Genomic DNA, 24,286 nt, shown 5'->3' on the forward strand with positions numbered 1-24,286 from the left:
TCTCCGGTCGCAATGAAGTTAAGATGGGGTAGTGAAGACAGAGGTGGTTTTATGTGGCGGATGAATGAAGCACTTTTATTGGACGAGGAGGTCAACCAAAAGATTAAAACAGAAATTGAAAGATATTTTGAAGAGAATGACACTGAGGAAGTTTCGGTCGCAACATTGTGGGAAGCTCATAAAGCCTATATCAGAGGACTACTTATCGCAATAGGGGCAAAAAAGAAAAGAGAAAGGAGAGAAAAGATCAATAGACTTTTAAATGAAATAGCTGATCTGGAACAGGCCCACAAAAGGAACATCTTGAAAGAAATAAGGCAGAAGATAACAAAAAAGAAAGATGAATTAGAGAGGATAATGGAGGAAGAAAAAAGAAGAGTCTTTAATAAATTAACAAGCGAAAGGTATAGATGGGGAGATAGACCGGGAAAACACCTAATGAGGGCATTGAGAGAAAAGAAAAATAGGAATTATATAGATAAAATAAGAAACTCCAAGGGCGAAATGGTCCACTCAACTAAAAGAATCGCTAGAGTATTTAAAGATTATTATAGTGAATTATACAACATAATACCCCAGGACACCCCCAATAACATTGATACAGTAAATAAAGAAAAAAGAAGGATATTTCTAAAAAATGCAGGTCTATCAAAATTAAGCAAAATTCAACTGAATTCTTTGGATTCAGAAATCACGTCAGAAGAAATAGAAATAGCATTGAAGGATACAGTGGTGGGGAAAAGTCCGGGCCCAGATGGGTTTACTGTAAAATATTATAAAAAATATAAAGAGTTATTAATACCTAGATTGAAGACCTATATGAACGCCCTTGGAGATAAGTTGGAAATTAGGGGAGAGTCCTTACAGGCCAACATAGTCTTAATCCACAAGGAAGATAAAGACCCTTCTCAGTGTGCAAGCTATAGACCCATTGCGCTGCTGAATGTAGACACAAAACTGTTTGCGAAAGTTCTGGCAAACAGGCTTAAGGTCTTGTTGCCAGAATGGATACATGGGGATCAGGTGGGATTCGTCCCGGGAAGGGAGGGTAGAGACAACGGATTAAGATCATTATTGCTTATACAAGAGGGGAAAAAAGAGAAGACCCCAGTAATATTATTGTCAATTGATGCAGAAAAAGCATTTGATAGAGTGAATTGGAGCTTTATGATGGACACCTTGGTGGAATTGGGGCTGGGGGATAGAATTAGGAAGTGGATTGGTAATCTATATAAAAGCCCCACAGCCACTGTCTTGGTAAATGGAGGAAGATCGGAGCTCTTTAGGATGTCAAATGGAACTAGACAGGGATGCCCCCTATCCCCACTATTGTTCGTTTTGTCCCTGGAGCCATTGTTGTCAATGATAAGAAAGAACATCAATATAAAAGGAATAAAGATAGGTGATAGAGAACATAAGGTAGCGGCCTATGCGGACGACTTATTGTTTTTCGTTGGAAACCCTCGTATTTCTCTACCAAACTTAATGAAAACACTGAAAGAGTATGGGGAAATATCAAACTTAAAAATTAATCCAACAAAATCAGAAATTTTAAATATAAATCTTAAAAATAGTGAAAAAGAAAAAATACAAGAAGAATTCCCCTTTGTGTGGAGAGAGAAAGAACTAAAGTATCTAGGGGTAAAATTGTCTGCCTCAACTAATAATATGTATAAGATTAATTACATCTCACTTTTAAATGAGATAAAAGAGGAATTGAAGAGGTTGGGAACTGGAAATCCATCTTGGATGGGCCGTATAAATCTGATAAAAATGATAATTTTGCCCAAAGTCCTATACAAGTTTCAAATGATCCCAATTAAACTTCCAGAGGTTTTTTTTAGGACACTAAGGAAAATGCTCTTGGGATATATATGGAGGAAAAAAAACCCGAGGATATGCTATGAAACGCTGACTAGAATTAAAGAGAGAGGAGGCTTAGGGCTCCCAGATTTTAAGAGATATTATAAAGCGACCTTGATCGCGAGAATCTTTGACTGGACTCATAACCCGGGGAAAAGTTGGGTCAAAATTGAAAATATACTGAGCGGGTCCAATCTGAACAGAATTATATGGTTACCTACACCTCACCGTGGACTAGATGTTAACACAAGTACATACACTTCTATTGTTTTAAAAGTTTGGCAGATGTTACACAGACAAAGGGGTTGGGTTTTTAACTCACAGTTAATGCCACTTAAAAATACAGATTACTTTGCACCGGGGAAGGAAGATATCACGGGGAATTGGATTATTAAACAGGATGCGCAATTGAGAGATATAATGGTGGGGGAGGAATTAAGACCTTATAGAGAGATGGTGAAATTAAAGGGAGAGGTTTTTAGTAGAATGGACGAGGTTCGATACCACCAATTAAGACACTTTTTTGAGAGTCTCCCAAAACCGGTGAGAACAAAAAAGGATTGGAATCTATTTGAAAGTCTGTTAGACACACGGGGAGATGGGAGACATGGGGTTGCTAAAATATATAGAATCTTAACGGCACTAGACACTGACACAAAATTAATTTATATAGAGAAATGGGGAAAAGATATGGGGAGGGAGATCAGTGAGGAGCAACAGAGGAATATGTTTAGATTAATTCACGAAAATATTAGTATGAGAGAAGTGGAATTAAATTATAAGTGTTTAGTTAGATGGCACATTGCACCGAGTGTGGAGCACAAGATGAGTAGGGAGAACTCCCCATTATGTTGGAGAGGCTGTGGTGAAGTAGGTACACTATATCACATATGGTGGGAATGTTCAAAGATACAGGTGTTTTGGGGGAAAATCGTCCATTTAATGAGAAAAATTACTAAGATCGATGTTGGATTGGACCCAGAGTTATGCCTCCTTCATATATCTGAGCTCACAGTAAGATCATATAAGGACTCAGGGATTTGGCACTTTCTGAGTGCAGCTAAAAGCTTGATTCCTAAGTTCTGGAAAAAAAGGGAGGTCCCGACGGAAGAAGATTGGTTGATCAGAACGAATCAGTTATGTGAGATGGAAAGACTTTATTATACACACATAGATGGGATGGAGATATATCATAAAAAGTGGGGAAAATGGGAAGTATTTAGACAAGAACTCTTGATGAACAATGATTTTTAGAAATGAGTCTTAGAAAAAAGGGGAAAAAAAAAAAAAAGGGATTGTGCTATATGTATATCTATTTTTTCTCTCTCTTTTGGATTTGAAAAGAAACGGCAGAGTGGGATGGAGGGGGGAGGGGGGACACTGGGATAGGTGTGGGCGGGGAGGGGCCTTGGGAGGGATTTGGGTTGTGGGAATTAAATAAATTATGAGGAACATAATGATTATCTTATGAAGAAATGCTTGTTAATTATATCTGATTGAAACCTAATAAATATTTTAAAAAAAAAATGTGTCCATTTTACAACAGGTCCTGACACAGATGATAAACTATTATCATTAAACGGTCAGTTAAGTCCAGTCTAAAGGAAAGTGAAACGTTTGTGATGACAACATTTCTTATAAAATAATTATCTCATTATAACCATGTACACAACATTCTAAAACAAAACCTTCATTTATATGAAAATCATGGCAGCCTTTCCCTAGTAACACAAAAGCTTAGTAACACTCTTTTGGAAGAGATTTCATTGTTTGTCTTATACATGTAGTTAGTGAACAAAGGAAAAATTAACCCACTGCATCCAGTATGTAAAATGCATACATAAATACCATAATTTTATCACTGTCAATGATGGTGTTCAGCCTGTGTGCAATAGTTAGCACTGTGCAGTCAAAAAACTTTTCCCGAATTGTCTTCTGAATCAGCTCATCTGTTCTGTAAAACAAACAACAAAAAAACACATGAATGTACAGCAGTGTTCATTACACAGTGCATGTGCTAAAGTACCGGTATTTCATAAATTACAAAAGTGAAAAGAATGTAGACTGGTTACAGGAGTCTGTTCTTTATATATAGGGTTTATAACGGCACAATCTGCTACCTATGTACCCCATTTCTATTCTGTTTTCACCAGAAGGAATATTTACCAGAAGTGCACTAGGCAACTGAGTGGCAGTATGTCCACACTCTAGTCCCTACCCCTTGAGTGATATCACTGTTCCCTAATAGGCAAGAAACATACTTCTCCCTTATTAGATTGATGATGTCATAGGGGGCCAGGATTCTAGCATCCTTTCCTTAAAACCAAGATCCTTGGATTTTAGCAGACCTGTGGTCATCCAGTGGGTGCGGAGACCCTGCTAAATTTGCTCCGGGTTCTGGACATTATTTTATGATCTCATTGCATATTATTTATGGAAAACTATCAGCCGGTTCACAGTTTTTTTCTTTGATCCGTCAATCTCATTTGCCCAGCTTAGGTGCAGAGATGTGCAAAATGCAAATCATAGGGCTCCCTTGATAATTAGTCAGTCCTCTACAGTGTTGCAAAAATTCCCTGAGGTAGATTTATAAAAAACTACCCTTTACGATGCATGAGTTTCACACAGACTCAGAGCGTTGTGTGCACAAATCTACCCACTTCCATGGATCTCAATTACTAAGAACCTGGTGATCATGGGTTTTTCACACAAACAACATTTAGAAGTACATAATATGCTGGGTATATTTTTTCAGTTTTGCAAGTGTTACCTCATCCTCTGTATAACAATGGGATTTTTTGTTCATCTGCATTCATTGAACGACACAGTAGAGATCGTTCAGCTCTGGCCCTTAAAGTGATTCTCAAGGCTTACATTAAAAAAAAAAAATAACAAACATGTTCCCTCCCTCCTGTCGGGTGCCCCCATAGCAAGCAACTTGCTATGGGGGCACCCACTGCTCCCTATGTCCATTCACACACGGAGGTGCAGCTCGACCATGCCCCCTCTCTCTTCTCTTTGGCTAACTGGCTGTGATTGACTGTGTCAGCCAATGAGCAGAGGGAGTCCTGGAATACCCGAGACTCCAGTGCACATCGCTGAATTGAGAGGGAGCTTAGGTGAGTATTAGGGGGCTGGGGGTAAAAAAAACTTCAGCCTTTACAACCACTTTAAGTTATAGCTCCATCTTCAGGAGTATGTGTCAAGGTCCTACCTTTTCCCTGAGGTTATGTTACTCCATGTGCTGGCGTCCATCTTGGATTCTGCTGTGCATGATGGGAATCCTTTTATGCCTTCAGGTCTCTGTGGTCCATCCCCCAGAGGGGTGTGGCTGATGACATATAAGCCTGTGGCCCGCACATGCTCTTTGCACTTGTGTCTTGTGTCTTTGTGTTGCTATTACTCTGTTCTGACTCTCGTGACTCTCCTGGTATCTGATTCGGCTTGTGACTTGACTATTCTTTGTATTCTCCCTTGATCTGACCCTCTGTTGCTGAACCCGGCTCGTGACCTGTGATTCTCGTCTGCTGTCCTGTACTGTTTTGTCCTGCTGTTGTTGACCCGGCTTGTCTGACTACTCTTTTGTCTCTTCCACCAGCTACACGCCATTGGCGGCGGCCATTACCGCAGCTGAGGTGTCTCGGGGGCCGCGACCTGGTTCCTGGCTGCGTCAAGTCCATCCCCACCATCAGGGGCCCTGGTGAAGGGCAGCCTGGGACTTAGACTCCGCGCCCTGAGGGACTTCGGTCTGTGGGTGGTGGTTGTCGTCAGCCAGTGCGTTACATTGTTAGGCCTGCCTGTCCGTTCCTCGGCCCCTGCCCTGACAGTATGACACTAGGCATAAAAATCATAGCACTGCCTAAGGACAGCCCCTGATGGTGGCTTAACCACCCAACTTCTAGAAACAGCTCATCACAAAGCAGTACATGGAGCAACAACTGGTCCTTCAATGAACACAGAAAAGAATTTTAATGATTACAAAAAAAACTATTTTCTCTTCCGTTCACAAGAACACAGGAGAGATCCTAAATTTCTAACCCTTGGGATGTCCCAAAGCAGGGTCTACCAAGAAGTTGTAAAGTCTGAAAAGAGGAAGACTTAAGAACAGAAACAAGGACAGAAAGGTAAACCAGCATAACATTAACCATACCTAGACAGGAACAAAACATTTTGTAAGATTAGCAGGAGCTAAACAGAGTACAGAAGAACCATAACCTAGATGAGGCAGAGAATCTATACCACATCAGAAAGGAAGGAGGCTCTTCCTTCCTAGAGGCCTACCTCTACACCACTTTACTCCAGGGTAGGAGCAGAAGGGTACTGACAAGACCGCCAGCCCAGATAAACCTGCCACACAGGGGCAAGTAAGAGAAAAAGAGGAATGTTCCAGACACGTTCAAAAGGCTGCTGTTGAAATACTGATGACCAAACTCAAATTATGGTCACAAAGGAAGCTACACCTTGTATAAAGACTGAAAAAAGGAACAGGAGACAAGTGATATTGGGAAAAAGATCATCAGCGTTAAAAAGAATCCCCGAGTAGTACTCATGGTCAAATACAGATTCACATCTGCAAAGAGGGGTATAGGGGTGTCCACAAGTCCCACAACCATCTGAGTTAGCTCGCACAGCACTTCCAGCTGCAGCAGCTCTCGCAGAGTATGGGCAGCAGCCCTAAGTAAATTTATGACATGACTTCTTATTCTTTAGGAAGGAGACCCCCATATGGCATTATGGACTAACAGGGAATTGGTGGCCTCCTCTGGCCAGACCCAGCTCATCTGAGCACACAAACAGGTTAGCCGGGACCACCTAGTACACTATATTTTCAAAAGTATTGGGACACCTACCTCTACACGTACATGAACTTTAATGGCATCCCAGTCTTAGCCCGTAAGGTTCAATATTGAGTTAGCCCACCCTTTGCAGCTATAACAGCTTCAACTCTTCTGGGAAGGCTGTCAACAAGGTTTAGGAGTGTGTCTATAGGAATGTTTGACCATTCTTCCAGAAGCTCATTTGTGAGGGCAGGCACTGGTGTTGGACGAGAAGGCTTGGCTTGTTCTAATTCATCCAAAAGGTGTTTTATTGGGTTGAGGTCAGGACAGTTAGGTTCCTCCACCCCAAACACCCTCATCCATGTCTTTATGGACCTTGCTTTGTGCACTGGTGTGCAGTCATGTTAGAACAGTAAGGGACCATCCCCAAACTCTTCCCAAGTTATGAGCATGGAATTGTCCAAAATGTCTTGATATGCTGATGATCTTAAAAGTTCCCTTCACTGAAACTAAGGGGCCAAGTCCAACCCCTGAAAACCAACCCCACACCATAATCCCCTCTTCACCAAACTTTACACTTGGCACAATGCAGTCAGGCAAGTACCATTCTTTTGGCAACTGTCAAACACAGACACGTCCATCGGATTGCCAGACAGAGAAGTGTGATTTGTCACTCCAGAGAACACATTTCCGCTGCTCTAGAGTCCAGTGGCGGCGTGCTTTACGCCACTGCATCCGACGCTCTGCATTGCACTTGGTGATGTAAAGCTTGGATGCAGCTGCTCGGCCATGGAAACCCATTTCATGAAGCTCTCTACGCACTGTTGTTGTGCTAATCCAAAGGCCACATAAAGTTTGAAGGTCTTTAGCTATTTACTTCATACACCTGTGGCCATGGATGTGACTGGAACACCTGATCCAATGATTTTGAGGGGTGTCCCAATACCTTTGACAATATAATGTATGAGTCTTCTCCTGAGGGTGTACAACACACAGGGGAAAAAGGGTACTCAAAATCCACTCCAGCTTTAGTCATGCTCTGGACTAAGAATGGACGGGAAAAATCATCTATAAAATAAGCCTGCTGACCTTGGAAGAAGTCTGCTCTTATAAAATGAACGCATTGCTAAACAGACTAGGGACCTGTATATGAGACTGTATGAATTCCCAGTTTGAGAACACTTTGTTTTATTGAATATTAGAGTTTAAGGCACATAAAATTACTTACTGCCCAAAGTTTTAGGACAGCAACAGTTTTGAGTGTCCTTGTGCTCTTTCAAACCTAAATACACTTAATACAGAGAGAAAAGAGGATTTATCGTGGATTTATAAAATTTTTTCTATTTAATTTTATTTGGCTCTCAACAAATGATTTTAAAATATTCCTATTTACACCTATATAAAGATTGCTGCGCTATTTTCCAATGTATCCTTTCCTAAATGATCACTTAGGTAAGAAGCATCCAAGAGTAGGACCAATGTGTCTGAGGGTGATTCATTGTACACAGTCTACACACCCCTGTTAAAATGTCAGTTTTCTGTGATGTAAAAAAATGAGACAAAGATAAATAATTTCAGAACTTTTTCCACCTTTAATGTGACCTATAAACTGTACAACTCAATTGAAAAACAAACCGAAATCTTTTGAGGGGGATGGGGGAAGTAAACATAAAAAAATAAAATAATGTGGTTGCATAAGTGTGCACACCCTCTTATAACTGGGGATGTAGCTGTGTTCAGAATTAAGCAATCACATTCAAAATCATGTCCAGAACATGAGTGGCAGGGGGGATATCCAGAAAGATTATGAAGTGGTGGAAATTAGTATGGGCAAGGACCCCCGAACACGATAGATTGGAGACTAAATTAGACATGGGAAGAAATGATGTAACAATAGGGCCTCATGCCACTTAGTCATTATGAGTACTTTCCAGGGGCATCACTCACCTCCGTAGTCCGGACTCTGGTAAGGGCCAGCAAGATCCTGCATGTTCTTTGTGTTTAGTGGAAGGTGTGGTGATAAAGTTCTGGTAGATCACAAGCTTAATAATGGCATGCAATGCCAAGCTGCGGTTTGTAAAGTGAGCAAAATCCTCTCTTGTATTAAAAGAGGTATAGACTCCAGAGAGAGAGATATCATTCTACCCCTCTACAAATCATTAGTAAAACCTCATCTGGAATATGCAGTTCAGTTTTGGGCACCAATTCACAAAAAGAACATTGGGGAACTTGAGAAAGTACAGAGAAGGGCAACTAAACTGATAAGAGGCATGGAGGAGCTCAGCTATGAGGAAAGATTAGAGGAACTGAATTCTCTTTTGAGAAGAGGAGATTAAGGGGGATATGATCAACATGCATAAATACATCAGTGGTTCATATAGTGAACTCGGTGTAGAGCTATTCACCCTGAGGTCAACACAGAGGACAAGGGGGCACTCTTTACGTCTGGAGGAAGAGAAATTTAATCTCCAAACACAGAAAGTTTTCTTCATAGTGAGAGCTGTGAAAATGTGGAATAGACTCCCTTAACCTCCTTAGTGGTAATCCGGAGTGTAGCTCGGGATAAAATTTCTATACCAAAAGCGGTAACCCTGAGCTACACTCGGGCTTACCATGCGGCGCTGCTCTGGGGGTCCCTGCAGCACTTACCTTGTCCTTCGCTCCCGCGATGTGTCCCCTGCAGTGTCCCCGGCCATCTCCTCCGGCCGATGCCGGCATCTGTGTTCCGGTCCCTGTGATGTCGGCAGGAAATTTGAAATTTTTAAAAAAATGTAATTTTTGCTGTCATTGCTGTTTCAATGCATTTCACATATATTTTGTCCCTACTGCTTTGTCCTGTGCCCTGCCTGCATTTTGAATGTTCTTTCTGCCTGGAAACTTAGAAAAGTCCATGGCGTCCAACAAGCGTCCCTTTACGTCAAAAGCGGTTTTAGAGCAGCGATAGTAAATCAGAACCACTTGCAGAATTGAGTGATAATGATTTGTGGGGAAATTCGTCATCAGACACTGAAAACGATTTTGTGACTTTGCTCAGCGATGTGCGAATTTGCCTCTGTATTTCAAATTTCAGTGTTTTTGGTTTGATTATATTATTGAATTAAATTTATTATATTATTATTTTTTATGATTATTTATTAAATTATAATTTATGATTTCGTGATTCAAATTTTATCATATCCGGAATGTTTAATAGATTCTTGTTCGTACAGATTTCAGGGAGTTATTCCTAAAAATTACAGCCTAGAATAAAAAACTACATATTTCCATGCAAAAAAATGGTACCGCTTTCAGCACAAAAAATCGGAAAGAATCATACCGCCAGGGAGGTTAAGAGTTGGTTCTGGCCAGCTCAGTCGATTGCTTCAAAAAAGGCCTGGATTCTTTCTTAGATACACAGAATTTAACTGGATACTAACATTCCCTGGATACATTGATCCAGGGCATATCCGATTGCCTCTCAGGGGATCAGGAGGAATTTTGTTCTCAGCAGGAGCAAATTGGATCGTGCTTTTGCCTTCCTCTGGATCAACTGTGGGTATAAGATTATAACTTTTTTTTTTTTATGGTTGAACTGGATGGACTTTTGTCTTTTTTCAGCCAGACTAACTATGTAACTATAAATAGTGTTCCAGTAGGTAAAGGAAACAGGCAGAAGCCAGGGTGTATAGAATATGGATAGATCCAAATAGGTAACCATCTCCGTGGGGGGTCAGGCCTCATGCAAAATATATGGTATGGAGAATTTAGTGTCAAGCTGTTTGCTATCAGTCATGCATCCAATCTTTTTCAGTTAGACTTCATGACGAGGTCTCCAATGCACTGGAGAGGCCATCGGGCTGTTCTCCGCAAGGTTTCCTAGGACCGCAGGCCTCGGGGAGGTGCCATTCCATGTGACTTATTCCAGTATTAGAGCTCAATGCACCAGGAAGACGAAGAGAGTGATACCAATCTGGTAGGTCGACCAGAGGAATTTCAAGAGTAGCACAAAAATGAGGCAAGTCCTCTGGGACCCTCAGGTATGCTGTGTGACCATGGGCAGTTGCCGAGAGGCAGAAAGGAAACTTCCATCAATACAGAATTCTCCTGGAGTGGAGCGTATCAAGCAAAGGGCAGAGATCTTTTCTTTGTTGCAGAGTTAGGCTGGAGAGGTTCTGGAAGAGCTAAATTTCTGTACCGCAGTGTAGTAGGCAATGCCTCTCTCTGGCACGTCTTAAAATGTCTTCCTTAAGGGGGAAGCTGACAAGACAGCATACGTCACATGGGGGGTCTGTGTCTTTGCCTCTAGGGCAAATGGATCTATGGATATATTCCATCTCAATGGGAGTCGCGGGCAGTCGGCCACCACTGCTTTAAGGACATCGCCCAGTTCTACCGATTCTGGGAGACCACGTATTCTGATGTTGTGGCTGCACCCGTGGTTGTCAAGGTCTTCTAGGTGCCTGTAAAAATTGTGGATGTGATGCAAATTGTTTTCGGTCACTTGCTGTACCTGCTGTATGGCTACCGTGAGATTTCTGGTAGTGAGTTCAACCCCTTCTAGTCTTGTGCCTAGGGTTTGGAGGTCGCTGCGTAAATCAGCTAGGGCTGTAGTTAGGGTGGGTTTAATGTCAGCTGCCACTGCATGTAGGTCCCCAAATGAAAGTGTGTGAGCCGCTGAGAAGAGATCATGCTCCGGGAGACTGTCTCTCACAGGGCTCTGAGCGGTGAAGGCTGCTGCTGACGGAGTAGGGAAGGAAGATAGCAGCAGTGTGTCCCTCTGCTGTATGCGGAAAAGCTCCAGTATTTTTCTGCTTAGCTGAGTGCTAGGAGCTCGGGGAGAGCAGGAAGCAGAAGCATTCTGGTCCGCTTTCCCCATTGTGTGGTGGGTTTACTCACACTAGTACCGCTGCAAACAAAGAGTGCAGGTCCTCGGAAAGCAGGAACTCCTGTATCAAGCGGCCATTACGGATCGCACCCAGACCAATCCCCCAGCAACCATATTATTTTAGTTTTTTATTTTTACTTCCCTCCACCTAAAAGATTTCAATTTGTTGTTCAACTGAGTTGTGCAGTTTATAGGTCACATTAAAGGTGGAAAAAGTTCTGAAATTATTTATCTTTGTTTCATTATTTTACATCACAGAAACCTGATATTTTAACAGGCGCGTGTAGACTTTTTATATCCACTGTATGTGTATACACCAGATTGAGGCACGAGTGAACATTATGTTGTGGTGGAGTCCAGTAAGACACCACCAACATACCCTGCTTACATGCTTCCGAAAATTGTAAATCAAGCCAACAGGTATCACATGTAAACATCAAAGAGAAAAGGGTAACAGGCAGTCTTATTACCAAATGTCCAACTGCCATCTATTGTCTACTAATACATACCCTGATGCCAAAATTAAATTTCAAGCTTGCCGTGTATACGTATGCGATACGAAGCAGCCGCTGGTGTATGCTATGTCGGAGAACAGTGCCGATGTGCTAAAAACAGCTCATTGCACTGTAACTTTTTTTTGTTCAAACTGTATTAAAATGTCACAAAGTGACATTCCTTTCAGTTTTAATCACTGCAGTAGTGTTGTGATATAGTGTACGGTGAAAAAAAGAACTGCATGCTGTACTTTTTTCAGTGTGCAATTCTGCAATGCAGTGGAGTAAAATTAACGAATTGTAAACAAGCCGTATTGCCTTGTTCGTGTGTTGGGTCTACACTGGGAAAGGCTGTCCCTATATACTTCATGTGAACAGGCTTTAATAATTGCATTGAAATGCATGAAACATGCAATGATTATACCATCTCCTATTCCCAAATAGTAATAGTCATTTGTAAACTGTGTCCAATTAAACGATGTAGGCTGGCAGCAACACATTTGAGCATGAATAACATATATCAGACTAAAATATATAGAAAAACTTTTTCAAGCTAACAATGAGAATACTTTGCGAAGGACAACTATTGTGCGCATTCTGCAGAAATGAAGAGGTTAGCCTAATATAACCCAAGACTTCATTATCATTTGTAGCTACTTTCAATGGGCAGTAATTGAATGTGGGTAGCAAAACAAAGAATTGCACTGTAATGCACAACAAGATAAACATCATGTCCAAGGTTTTGGAACATTACACATTTTTATCTGCCTCTGTCTTTAAGGGCTGTTCTCTATTCAAAGGTTAGACTATGGAAAGAGACATTTCACATGCCCGCATTCAATTCATATCTGCTGGAAATAAAGGAAATGTATTAGATTATCCTCTCAAGAACAGAAACGTATACAATAGGGGAAAGGGAGAGAACAAGTATATTTGTACAAATAGTTCGGTATGAAAACTTTTGCCACACACAATTCAAGGTTTGACTCATACAAAGGTAAGTGCTGCCTATTAAATGTTCTGTCACAAACTATGACATAACGATTGGAGCTGCAAGTACTGCTATACAGCCCATGTTCACAATATAGTTGTCAAATGCTCCAACAGTATACGGTCAAACACAATTTTGGCTCACAAAATAAAACAAGTGTCTTATCTAAGCACAAAACAGCTGTTAATAAACCACCATTTAAATGTCAATCACATAGATTAATCTTCAAAAGAAATGTAAATTCCTCACAAAGTTTCTCATACGCCTCAATTAATGGAGATTTTAAGCTGTAATGCTTGGAGGAGGGTGATTCATGATTCTTAATGCAAATGTTGAGGATTAAATTCTACTTTTAGAAACAGCAAGTATTTTTTTTTTTAAACAGGGCTTTAGTCTTCATGTGACTGTCATTTATTGTTTCATGCTTAGAAGAAAATGCCGAAATTGTGCTAGATTTACATTTGCAATTGTGATAATGTTAATTTCTTTTTTTCCTAAATACTTTTTGCAGAGAGATCATATCACTGTGCAAAGAAAGTTTAACATTTTCAGCTAAGTTTTATACATATTTTTTATTTGTACACGTAATTGATAATTGAAATTTTGTCTTGATCATGGAGGGTTGTGAATGAATGCAATTTCATGAATGAGTTCCAAATTTCATGGCCTCTCTCTTTCTTTCTCTCTCTCTCTCTCTCTCTCTCTATATATATATATATATATACATATACATATATACATACACAGTGGCTTGAAAAAGTATTCATACCCAGGGTGGATAAAAATCAATGATTTAAAAAAAAAGAAAAAAAAAAAAAAAATCAGATTTTTTTTTATTTAAATCGGATTTTTTTTATTTAAGTCAGATTTTTTTTATTTAAATTGGATTTTTTTTAAATAAAATGATTTTTGAGGAAAATATATTACCATCCAAAGGTTATTTCATCATGAAATAAAGATTCGTTTTTTAATTATGTAGAATAAGGCTGTATATGTTTAATTTTTTTGGTAAATAAATTCCATTAATCCATTCACAATGTCATGCTCTTCCAGAGGTTTTTGTAAGATTATTGGGCAGTTTCTCTGCCTACAAGATATTATCACAGATGCTTGGTTTACTTTTGCAGTTCTCAAAACTGAATTTGACTCAGCAGAGATCACATGCCTCTTCTTCACAGCAAAAATGTTATAACATGAACAGAGCTAAGAAAAAGACCTTAATCCTAACTTCTACAAACCTATGAATACAGAATCAACCCCTTCAGTGCTAAGTTTCAAGAAGTTCAGTGCATACAATAGAAACAATATTTTTCTGATTGTTTGGAGTGGAATAGATCTGCACAAGAAGAAAGTGAAACTAAGTGTGAGGAGGAAGGGGCTGACAGTCTAAGTTTCTTAAAATATATATATTTTGTTTAGCCAAATTAGTTAACAAACATGGATGTTTGTTTAAACAAATAACATATGCTGTAATGTTATTGTTTCAGTTGAATAAATCTATTTAAATTGTTGTTATTAAGGTAAAGATTATTTTTCTTTTTCCTAAGTACAACAGAAAAGTTGTCCAAATATGAATGATTAACCTATTAAACTGGGGATAAAAAAATTTATATGAAAAGTTGTTATTCTAAAAATCTTCATCTACTTGCATATTAAAGTTATACCAGCAAGAGTTAGTCTATGTAGAAAACTATGATGTAAATCAAGCCTTACTGACTAGTGATTTAAATCAGTTTGATTTAAATCAAATCCACCCTGTTCATACCCCTAGAAATTTTCAACATTTTGTCATGTTACAAACAAAAAAGTAAATATATTTTATTGCGATTTTATGTGATATACCAGCATAAAGCGGCACATAATTGTGAAGTGGAAGGAAAATGATAAATGGTTTTCAAAATATTGTACAAATAAATATCTGAAAAGTGTGGCGTGCATTTGTATTCAGTCCCCTTTACTCTGATACCCTTAACTAAACTCTAGTGGGACCAATTGCCTTCAGAAGTCACCTAATTAGTAAATAGAGTCCACCTGTGTGTAATTTAATATCATTATAAATACAGCTGTTCTGTGAAGCCCTTAGAGAACATTAGTGAACAAACCGCATCATGAAGGCCAAGGAACACATCAGACAGGTCAGGAATAAAGATGTGTAGAAGTTTAAAGCAGGGCTAGGTTATAGAAAAATTTCCCCAGCTTTGAACATCTCACGGAGCACTGTTCAATCCACCATCCGAAAATGGAAAGAGTATGGCACAACTGCAAAACTATCAAGATAACTATCCACCTAAACTGACAGACTGGGTAAGGAGAGCATTAATCAGAGAAGCAGCCAAAAGGCTCATGGTAACTCTGGGGGAGCTGCAGAGATCCATAGCTCAGGTGGGAAAATCTGTCCACAGGACAACTATTATTATTATTATTATACAGTATTTATATAGCGCCAAAAAGTTTGCTCAGCACTGTACATTATAGTGGGGGACAGTACATGAGACAATACAGTAACAATACAATACACAAGGGGTTCGAGGGCCCTGCTCATTGGAGCTTACAATCTAGGAGGGAGGGGATAGTGGTACAGGAGGAAATGGCTGTGGGGGATGGAGTGGTAGGAGACAGGCAATACACAGCAAGTACACAGTATTGAATGCTAACACACACTGTGGATTTATTTTAAGGCAATTTATCAGCATTTACATGTGAGTCCACTACTATATGTTTTATAAATGTTTTAAAAGAAGATAAGGCACTATGTTTTTTATTACTCTTTATGGCATATATACCTATAGAGGAAGAGGCTTAAGGAAGTAAGGGGATCCCCAACTTTGAAGAGTGACAATCCTATCCAGTCCTAAGTCCAATTTAAAGGGACACAAGCCATATATGACCTCACTTAACAGTTTGGTCATATTTACCAGGTGAGAGCACAGTCGGTGAAGGTGCACATATGGTTGTTACAACTACGTAATAGCATCACCAGAAAGAGTGTGAAGTCGCAGACTGGATATGGACACTTAGTCTTGGAAAAGTGATACTTTATTTGGATACAACATCATTTTTTTAAAATTAATATTGTTTTTGGAACTATTTTTTCACTTGTCAGTGGAGCGCGACACTATCATTTTATTTCTGATGTTATGGGGATGGTTTTCTTCAGAAGGGACAGGAAAGCTGGTCAGAGTTGATGGAATGTTGGATGGAGCCAAATACAGGGCAATCTTAGAAGAAAATCTGCTAGAGTCTGCAAAAGACTTGAGATTGGTGGGGGGGGGGGTTGACCTTCCAGCAGGACACTGCCCTAAACATGCAGCAAGAGCTACAATGGAATGGTTTAGATCAAAGAATATTCATGTGCTAGAAAGGCCCAGTAAAAGTGCAGACCTAAATCCAACTGAGAATCTGTGGCAAGACTTGAAAATTGCTGTTCACAGCTCTCCATCCAATCTAACAGAGCTTGATCTATTTTGTAAAGAAGAATGGGCAAACATTTTACTCTCTAAATGTGCAAAGCAGATAGAGACATCCCCCAAAAGACTTACAGCTGTAATTGGTGCTGCAAGGTGGTTCTATAAAATATTGACTCGGGTGGCTGAATATAAATGCACGCCACACTTTTCACATATTTTCACTTTTCACATATTTATTTGTAAAAAAAATGTTGAAAACCATTTAGCATTTTCCTTCCACTTCACAATTATGTGCCACTTTGTGTTGGTCTATCACATAAAATCCCAATAAAATATATTTACATTTTTGGTTATAATATGACAAAATGTGGAAAATTTCAAGGGGCATGAATACTTTTTCTAGGCACTGTATGTGCACTTTGCAGCAGCTCCTTTCCCCTCTCTTGGCTGAGAGCAGCAGGAGCCATTGGCTTATGCTGCTGTCAGTCAAAACCTATGATCAGAAAGCATGAGTGGGGCTGAGCGGGGCTGTGTATGAATAGATGTAAGGAGCCAGGCTTGGAAGTGAGCCCGCACGAGTGCCCATCATAGAAAGCGGCTTCCTATGATGGCCACTCAGCAGGTGGAATAATGAAGAACACTGGTGGAGGACCCCAGAAGAGGAGGATCGGGGCTGCTCTGTGCACAGCCATGGCACAGAACAGGTAAGTATAACATATTTGTTATTTTTATGAAAAAAGTAAGCCTTACAATCACTTTACAAAGCAAAAGGTAACTAGCTATAAAATCTAGATAGTTTGACCTTTGAAGAGTGGAGCATGATTATTTTGTCATAAAAATATACTTGGGGGGCTATACCTCCCTGATGTCATCTATGAATATTTACTTGTTAGAACTAGTAGAAAATTTGATCCCTAAAGTAGTGGAAAGAACTATGATTGGTCTTCTCTTCTATGTTAGGAAGGCTATGTTAGGAATTACTATGACCTGGAAGAAAATCGCTCTTCCATCCCTTTTCTTCGGGAAGAAACTAGTGAATACCAGCTTACCATTGTAGAAGGTTTCTTACATTAATCGGGGCTGCCCAAGGAAATATGAGTTTGTCAAAGTGGCTAGCAGAATCCACTGCGGCCTCTGCGTTGGATGAGGTTTAAGATGTGCAGAAGCTTCTTATAATGGGTACCAGTTCAGTGTTCTACGGGGACATTTCTACTATCTGGGGACATTCATTTGTTTTAGGGTACAATTTTTTTCCTTTCTGTTTCTTGGTGATATGAGCCAGACCTACATGTTTTTAAGTAATGCCCTTGCTTATTACACATTTATCTTGAGGTTATAATAACATACTGCCCTTCTGTTTTGTCTTTTGTGACCATGTATAAACATTAATAAACATAATTAATAACAAAATATACTGAAGAGATGGGAATTCATCAAAATTAGTGCTGCCAGAATCTGCATCAACTATACATGGCAACCAATCAGCTTCTATCTTCAGCTTGTTCAGTTATGCTTTGAAAATGAAAGACAGAAGCTTACTGGCTGCCATGCACAGTTGTTCCCAATTCCAGCTGCTCCAATTTGGATAAATTTCCCTCACTGTACACAAAAGTACTAGTCTGTCAGCTTTACAGATGTTATATGTGAGCAGGTCATTACACAAATATCCTACTGAAGAACACTTTTCACGTGGCTGATATACTGTATAGTCTTAAATCATTTACTGTTACTAGAGAGAACAACACATTCTTGGCTGGATTGGAATGAAAGAAGCTGGTCCGGCTTGGGGAGTGAATTAGTGCAGCAGTGAGAATCACATTTATCAAAGGAGATGGACAACTGGATGAAGTGAAATCCACAGAGACAGGCTGGTGCACCAAGCAAAAGAGAAACAGAACATGGCACAGGCCCTACATAATTGTCTTTTCCCAAGTTTCTGATTTGTCTTTTTAAGAACAGTAGTCTTAAAAACTGGGAACAAATAATGGTAACCTGTTTTAAAATTGGTATTACCGGTAATTACAGTAAGCAATATGAAGTATGCATTTAAACCCACATCCCTAACAACCAAAGACCCTAAAGGGCATTTTTGCATATCTTTTTTGCATTTTAAACCAAATTATCTGTCTCTTTTTCAGTTCTACTTTATAGACGTACAAGGAAAAGTATAGCCTTTCTAACCACTTAGCACAGTACTAGCCTTCATTGTTTGTATGAATGCTTTACAGCTTTAGGTATGTACAGATGTCAGTGTTAAGAACTGCTTCATAAAATGCATTTGTAACAAAGCTATTGTGGAAAGAAAAGTATTAGTCACAAACATGTGGCAGTGTTATTGGTCTAGCTAGCATCTGTCACACACTCAACATTAAAAACAAATGAAGGCCACAGACAAGACTACATATATCAATAACAAAAACTGACACTAGGTATTAGAGTTCGAATGCTATTAATAATTCTGACAAAAAACCCTGGATAGAGACAATAATTTCTTTCCTCCTAATGACGCATTTATGTTTCGGATACCGTCACACAAATACAAATTTTAATATCAGATTTACCAAGATGAAGAGCTTTTTTTTTTTTTTTTATTACTACACTAGCAATCTGTTTTATTAAACCCTGTAACAAGGGACCTATTCACTTCTATAAATCAATCATTTAGGCCACTGAAAAAGACCATCCACATGAGAGACTTTGAGACATCAGACACTGCCCAAAGGAGGTAGGTGAGAATGGGCATCCCTGATGTCCACAGAGGTAAAACAAATTTCCTAGAAGGAGGGCTGATTCTTTGACCTGACTGATTCTAGGTGAAAGTTTTCATATCTAAAATGCCTCCATTTGCTTTGGGAACTGTGAATAGCATTCCTCATTTGGGACTGGGGCCTTCTGAGAGAGGAACTGCTGACCAGCAGAAAAAAGACCTGATCGTCTTTGCGGGAAAGGAGGCAAATTTGAGAGAGAATTGAAAACTCCAGTTTGAAGCCAAGAGAAATGTTGCTCTGGACCCAAACATCAGAGATTTCTTGAGAGCAGAAGGCCCAAAAGACAGTCAGACTTCTCTCTAACTCTGAAAAATGGGAGAAACTCATCATTAAGAACAAGGCTTGGAGCAAGAGTTAGCTGGCTTAGAGGTTCATGTCTTTCAAAGAAAGTGTAATCTGGGGAAGAGAGTACTCTTACCCCTCTTGATACACTTGTCCAAAAAGAGAATAAACAGGATTTCTCCCCTGAAAGGCAGCTGTTTGAGGCACTTCTTGTTTGAAGTTCTGCTGAATAGCATTTGAGCCAAAGGGTTATCTGCATATGGACCAAGAGAAGGCTCACCTGGGAAATCCGGATAGTGCAAGGTCACAGGTGAAAGCTCTAAGTGGTGGTGAACGAAGAAATCTGGTAAGATGGAGCTATGGTCTTAGGCCATGCATTTAGTCCAGACAGCTTAGGTCTGGCAGGCTGTCATGAAAGCAACTGCAGGTTACATGGCAAGGCTCACCAAGGAAAACAGGGCTCTAAAGGGGGCTCCTAATCTCTTGTCTTCTTGGCCCTTGCATAAAGGATTCTTCACAGGGACCAGTAGTGTCTTGTTAAGACAAGAAATCGCTGGATCAACCACAAGGACCACCCATTTCTGCAGGAAACCATCCACAATAGGACATTGCTGAACAAAATATTCAGGTGGAGCAAACAGATTTTTAAGGTGAGGCCAGTCCCTGTGCAAGATAGGTTCTAGCAGCGATTGCACTGAGTAGGTCTTAACAGATTTGGGCAATTTCTAGGAACCCATGCTGGAGACCTTAGAGTGAGCAGACTCAGGCTGCCTTTACACAAGTGCAGCAATGGTACCCTTAAGCTCTGAGTGTTCCTTGTGCATACCAATTGGTCCTGGAAGGCAGCTATGTTTCTCCATTATTTGGGTTATGGTCCCTTTAAGGGGGAGGATCTGAATGCAGTTTTGAAGCCTCCAGCTCTGATTACAGGGACTTTGGTCCTGAAAGGGTTAACTTGCCTTCAAGGCAAGCTTCAAAAGGAAGAGGAAACAGCCAGCAGGTGTCTGAGAGGTGGAGTGTGAGGCAAGACACACTTGGGAGACAGAGCTGTGGACTGCTGAGAATGAGACACTGCTAAGTGGATGGTGACCTGGCTTTTGAACCCCAGAAGTAGCACTGTTTTGTTTCCCGTCTAGCTGAAGAAAGCTGTTTTGGTTGGTTGGTTGTTTTTGGAAACAAAGACTGTGTTACTTTTACAAATGTCTGGCTGGTGATCTCGGGCTCTCCATATTACAATATATACAGTATAATAATACAGTATCTCACAGAAGTGAGTACACCCCTCAATTTTTTTTGTAAATATTTTATTATATCTTTTTATGTGACACGCTGAAGAAATGACACTTTGCTACAATATGACGTAGTGAGTGTACAGCTTGTATAACAATGTAAATTTTCTGTCCCCTCAAAATAAATCAACACACAGGCTTTAATGTCTAAACTGCTGGCAACAAAAGTGAGTACACCCCTACGTGAAAATGTCCAAATTGGGCCCAAAGTGTATATATTTTGTGTGGCCACCACTATTTTCCAGCACTGCCTTAACCCTCTTGGGCAGGGGTGGCTAACCTGTGGCTCTCCAGCTGTTGTGGAACTACATTTCCCATGAGGCATTGCAAAGATGGGAAGTTACTGACTTGCAGAGGCATGATGGAACTTGTAGTCCTGCAGCAGCTGGAGAGCTGCAGGTTGGCCACCCCTGCTCTTGGGCATGGAGTTCACCAGAGCTTCACAGGTTGCCATTGGAATCCTCTTCCATTGCTCCATGATGACATCATGGAGCTGCTGGATGCTAGAGACCTTGCATTACTCCACTTTCTGTTTGAAGATGCCCCACAGATGCTCAATAGGGTTTAGGTCTGGAGACATGCTTGGCCAGTCCATCACCTTTACCCTCAGCTACTTTAGCAAGGCAGTGGTCGTCTTGGAGGTGTGTTTGGGGTCGTTATGTTGGAATACTGCCCTGTGGCCCAGTCTCCAAAGGGAGGGGATCATGCTTTGCTTCAGTATGTCACAGTACATGTTGGCATTCATGGTTCCCTCAATGAACTGTAGCTCCCCAGTGCCGGCAGCACTCATGCAGCCCCAGATCATGACACTCCCACTACCATACTTGACTGTAGGCAAGACACACTTGTCTTTGTACTCCTCACCTGGTTGCCGCCACACACACTTGACACCATCTGAACCAAATCAGTTTATCTTGGTCTCATCAGACCACTGTTCATGGTTCCAGTAATCCATGTCCTTAGTCTGCTTGTCTTCAGCAAACTGCAGGCTTTCTTGTGCATCATCATGATGCAGTGTGTGGCATATGGTCTGAGCACTGACAGGCTGACCACTCCCACCCCTTCAACCTCTGCAGCAATAATTGCAGCACTCATACGTTTATTTCCCAAAGACAACCTCTGGATATATTGCTGAGCACGTGCACTCAACATCTTTGGTCGACCATGGCAAGGCCTGTTCTGAGTGGAACCTGTCCTGTTAAAAAACTGTATGGTCTTGGCCATTGTGCTGCAGCTTAGTTTCAGGGTCGTGGCAACCTTCTTAAATAAGTTTTTCTTGGTCTCATCAGACCACAGGACACGGTTCCAGTAATCCACGTCCTTAGTCTGCTTGTCTTCAGCAAACTGTTTGCGGGCTTTCTTGTGTATCATCTTTAGAAGAGGTTTCCTTCTGGGACGACAGACATGCAGAACAATTTGATGCAGTGTGTGGCATATGTTCTGAGCATGACAGGCTGTCCCCCGCCCCTTCAACCTCGGCAGCAATGCTGGCAGCACTCATATGTCTATTTCCCAAAGAAAACCTCTGGATATGACGCTGAGCATGTGCACTCAACTTCTTTGGTCAATCATGGCGAGGCCCAATCTGACTAAAACCTGTCCTGTTAAACCGCTGTATGGTCTTGGCCACAATGCTGCAGCTCAGTTTCAGGGTCTTAGCAATCGTCTTATAGCCTAGGCCATCTTTATGTAGAACAACAATTCTTTTTTTTAGATCCTCAGAGAGTTATTTGCCATGAGGTGCCATGTTGAACTTCCAGTGACCAGTATGAGAGAGTGAGACCGATAACACCAAATTTAACACACCTGCTCCCCATTCACAACTGAGACCTTGTAACTCTACCAAGTCACATGACAACGGGGAGGGAAAATGGCTGATTGGGCCCAATTTGGACATTTTCACTTAGGGGTGTACTCACTTTTGTTGCCAGCGGTTTAGACATTAATGGCTATGTGTTGAGTTATTTTGAGGGGACAGCAAATTTACACTGTTATACAAGCTGTACATTTACTACTTTACATTGTAGCAAAGTGTCATTTCTTCAGTGTTGTCACATGAAAAGATAGAATAAAATATATACACAAATGTGAGGGGTCTACTCACTTATGTGAGATACTGTATATATGTAAAGATACCCACATTCAAAGCTGGCTGTTGAGAGGCTAGACAGGAAATATTCCCAAAATTTGTGGTCACTTAAAAGTCTAAGTTCACAGTAAATGATGAAGATTTTTTAAATGGTGTCTAAAAGTTTTCTTTTTTTTTTTTTACATATAGTACAACTGTATAATTTTAATATGTAGTCTCAGACTCCAATGTGGCACCTTTATAGTTGGTGTAGATTTTTACAAGTGATCATTGAGGGATGTGGTGTGCACAATAATTAACAGTAGCCTGTTTTTCCTGCAAAAAGGAGCCCGCCAGCTCAGTCTCTAAAATTGAGACTTTAATTCTGCTTTAAGGTGAGGGGAAGAAACCACCTTGGATATAAGAGGCTTAGGGCCTCAAAACAACCTTGTTTTTCTTTAGCACAAAAAGGGGGTCTTTACTGCTTAAGGCTGCAAATTCTGAAAATTGGCTTGCAAAAGTGATGGCAACAACACAGGCAACCTTGTGATTGGGAGAAATATCCCTAGTAGATTCAAGGAGAGGTTTCTGAAGGATTGACAAAACCAAGTTGAATCACTAGGGAACAATATGACATCTTGTACAAAAGGCTTTACTAAGAAGTGAGAGGTAAGCAGTCTCTCGGTGTCGAGCTCCTTATATAGGACACTGCAAGACCCCCCTGACACTGTTAAGGGATCAAAAGCCGGCCAGGCCCCAGGGGAGCTCTGCCCTTCTGCTTATGATCCTCCATGCTGTAGAAAGAGTAAATACATGCTCAGATGGGTGAAAAAACCACTGCCTTTGCAGGAAGGGTTAATGCTATCTGTGACTAAGTCACTGTAAGGCAGCAGGGAGTCCAAGCAGACATCCAGAAGATCATGGATTTAATGCCAATGCTGAGAAAAAGGCAAGAAAGACAACGAGGTTCTCGCACACACCAGAAAAGAGGCACACACCTGCATAGTATAGTCACCAAGAAGGGACTCTCGCAGGAGCAATAGGGCACAGAGCATGTGAAGGCACAGAAAAGGTCAAGTTTGAATCTGAGGTAGCTTCCCTTCCTATCCCCAGTTGTACCACTGTTAATTCTGCAGCTGAAACCCAGCAGATTTACCTCATAAGGCAAAGGGCGGAGAAGTAAACCGGCTTCGTGTATGCAAAGGGAAAAAGCCCTACTTACCACAGATAAGGTCCTTAGAAGGCCTTGTGGCAGCAGTTGGGCATAAAAAGGCAGGATCCAGGGAGCGTTTTCAAGGATACAGATCCACCAGACGGGTGCACCACGGCCCTGGACCTGTACAGCACATTGTGGATGAGTCACACATTGCAAACAAGTGTCTAGGGAAGCAGCTCCAACAGAGTTCAGTGCCAAAAGTCACATTACAGGCTATCCCAGCTTCTTCTTCTTCAAGCATTGTCCTGGTATGGCTTTCATGGCAA

General features: G+C 40.7%; 1 protein-coding gene across 1 annotated transcript in view; it reads right to left on the reverse strand.

Annotated features, from left to right (window-relative positions):
• The window catches only part of ABCC4 (ATP binding cassette subfamily C member 4 (PEL blood group)), a 400,044-nt gene that overhangs the window by 39,098 nt on the left and 336,660 nt on the right, over positions 1-24,286 (reverse strand). Inside the window, exon 29 of the mRNA XM_089680483.1 lies at positions 3,712-3,817. Within this exon, the coding sequence (XP_089536609.1) occupies positions 3,712-3,817 (106 nt within the window). The remainder of the gene's footprint in view (positions 1-3,711; positions 3,818-24,286) is intronic.

Source organism: Staurois parvus, unplaced genomic scaffold (genome assembly GCF_062004578.1).
Source record: "Staurois parvus isolate SC_StPar_1 unplaced genomic scaffold, SC_StPar_1.0 ptg000243l, whole genome shotgun sequence".
NCBI lineage: Eukaryota > Metazoa > Chordata > Amphibia > Anura > Ranidae > Staurois > Staurois parvus.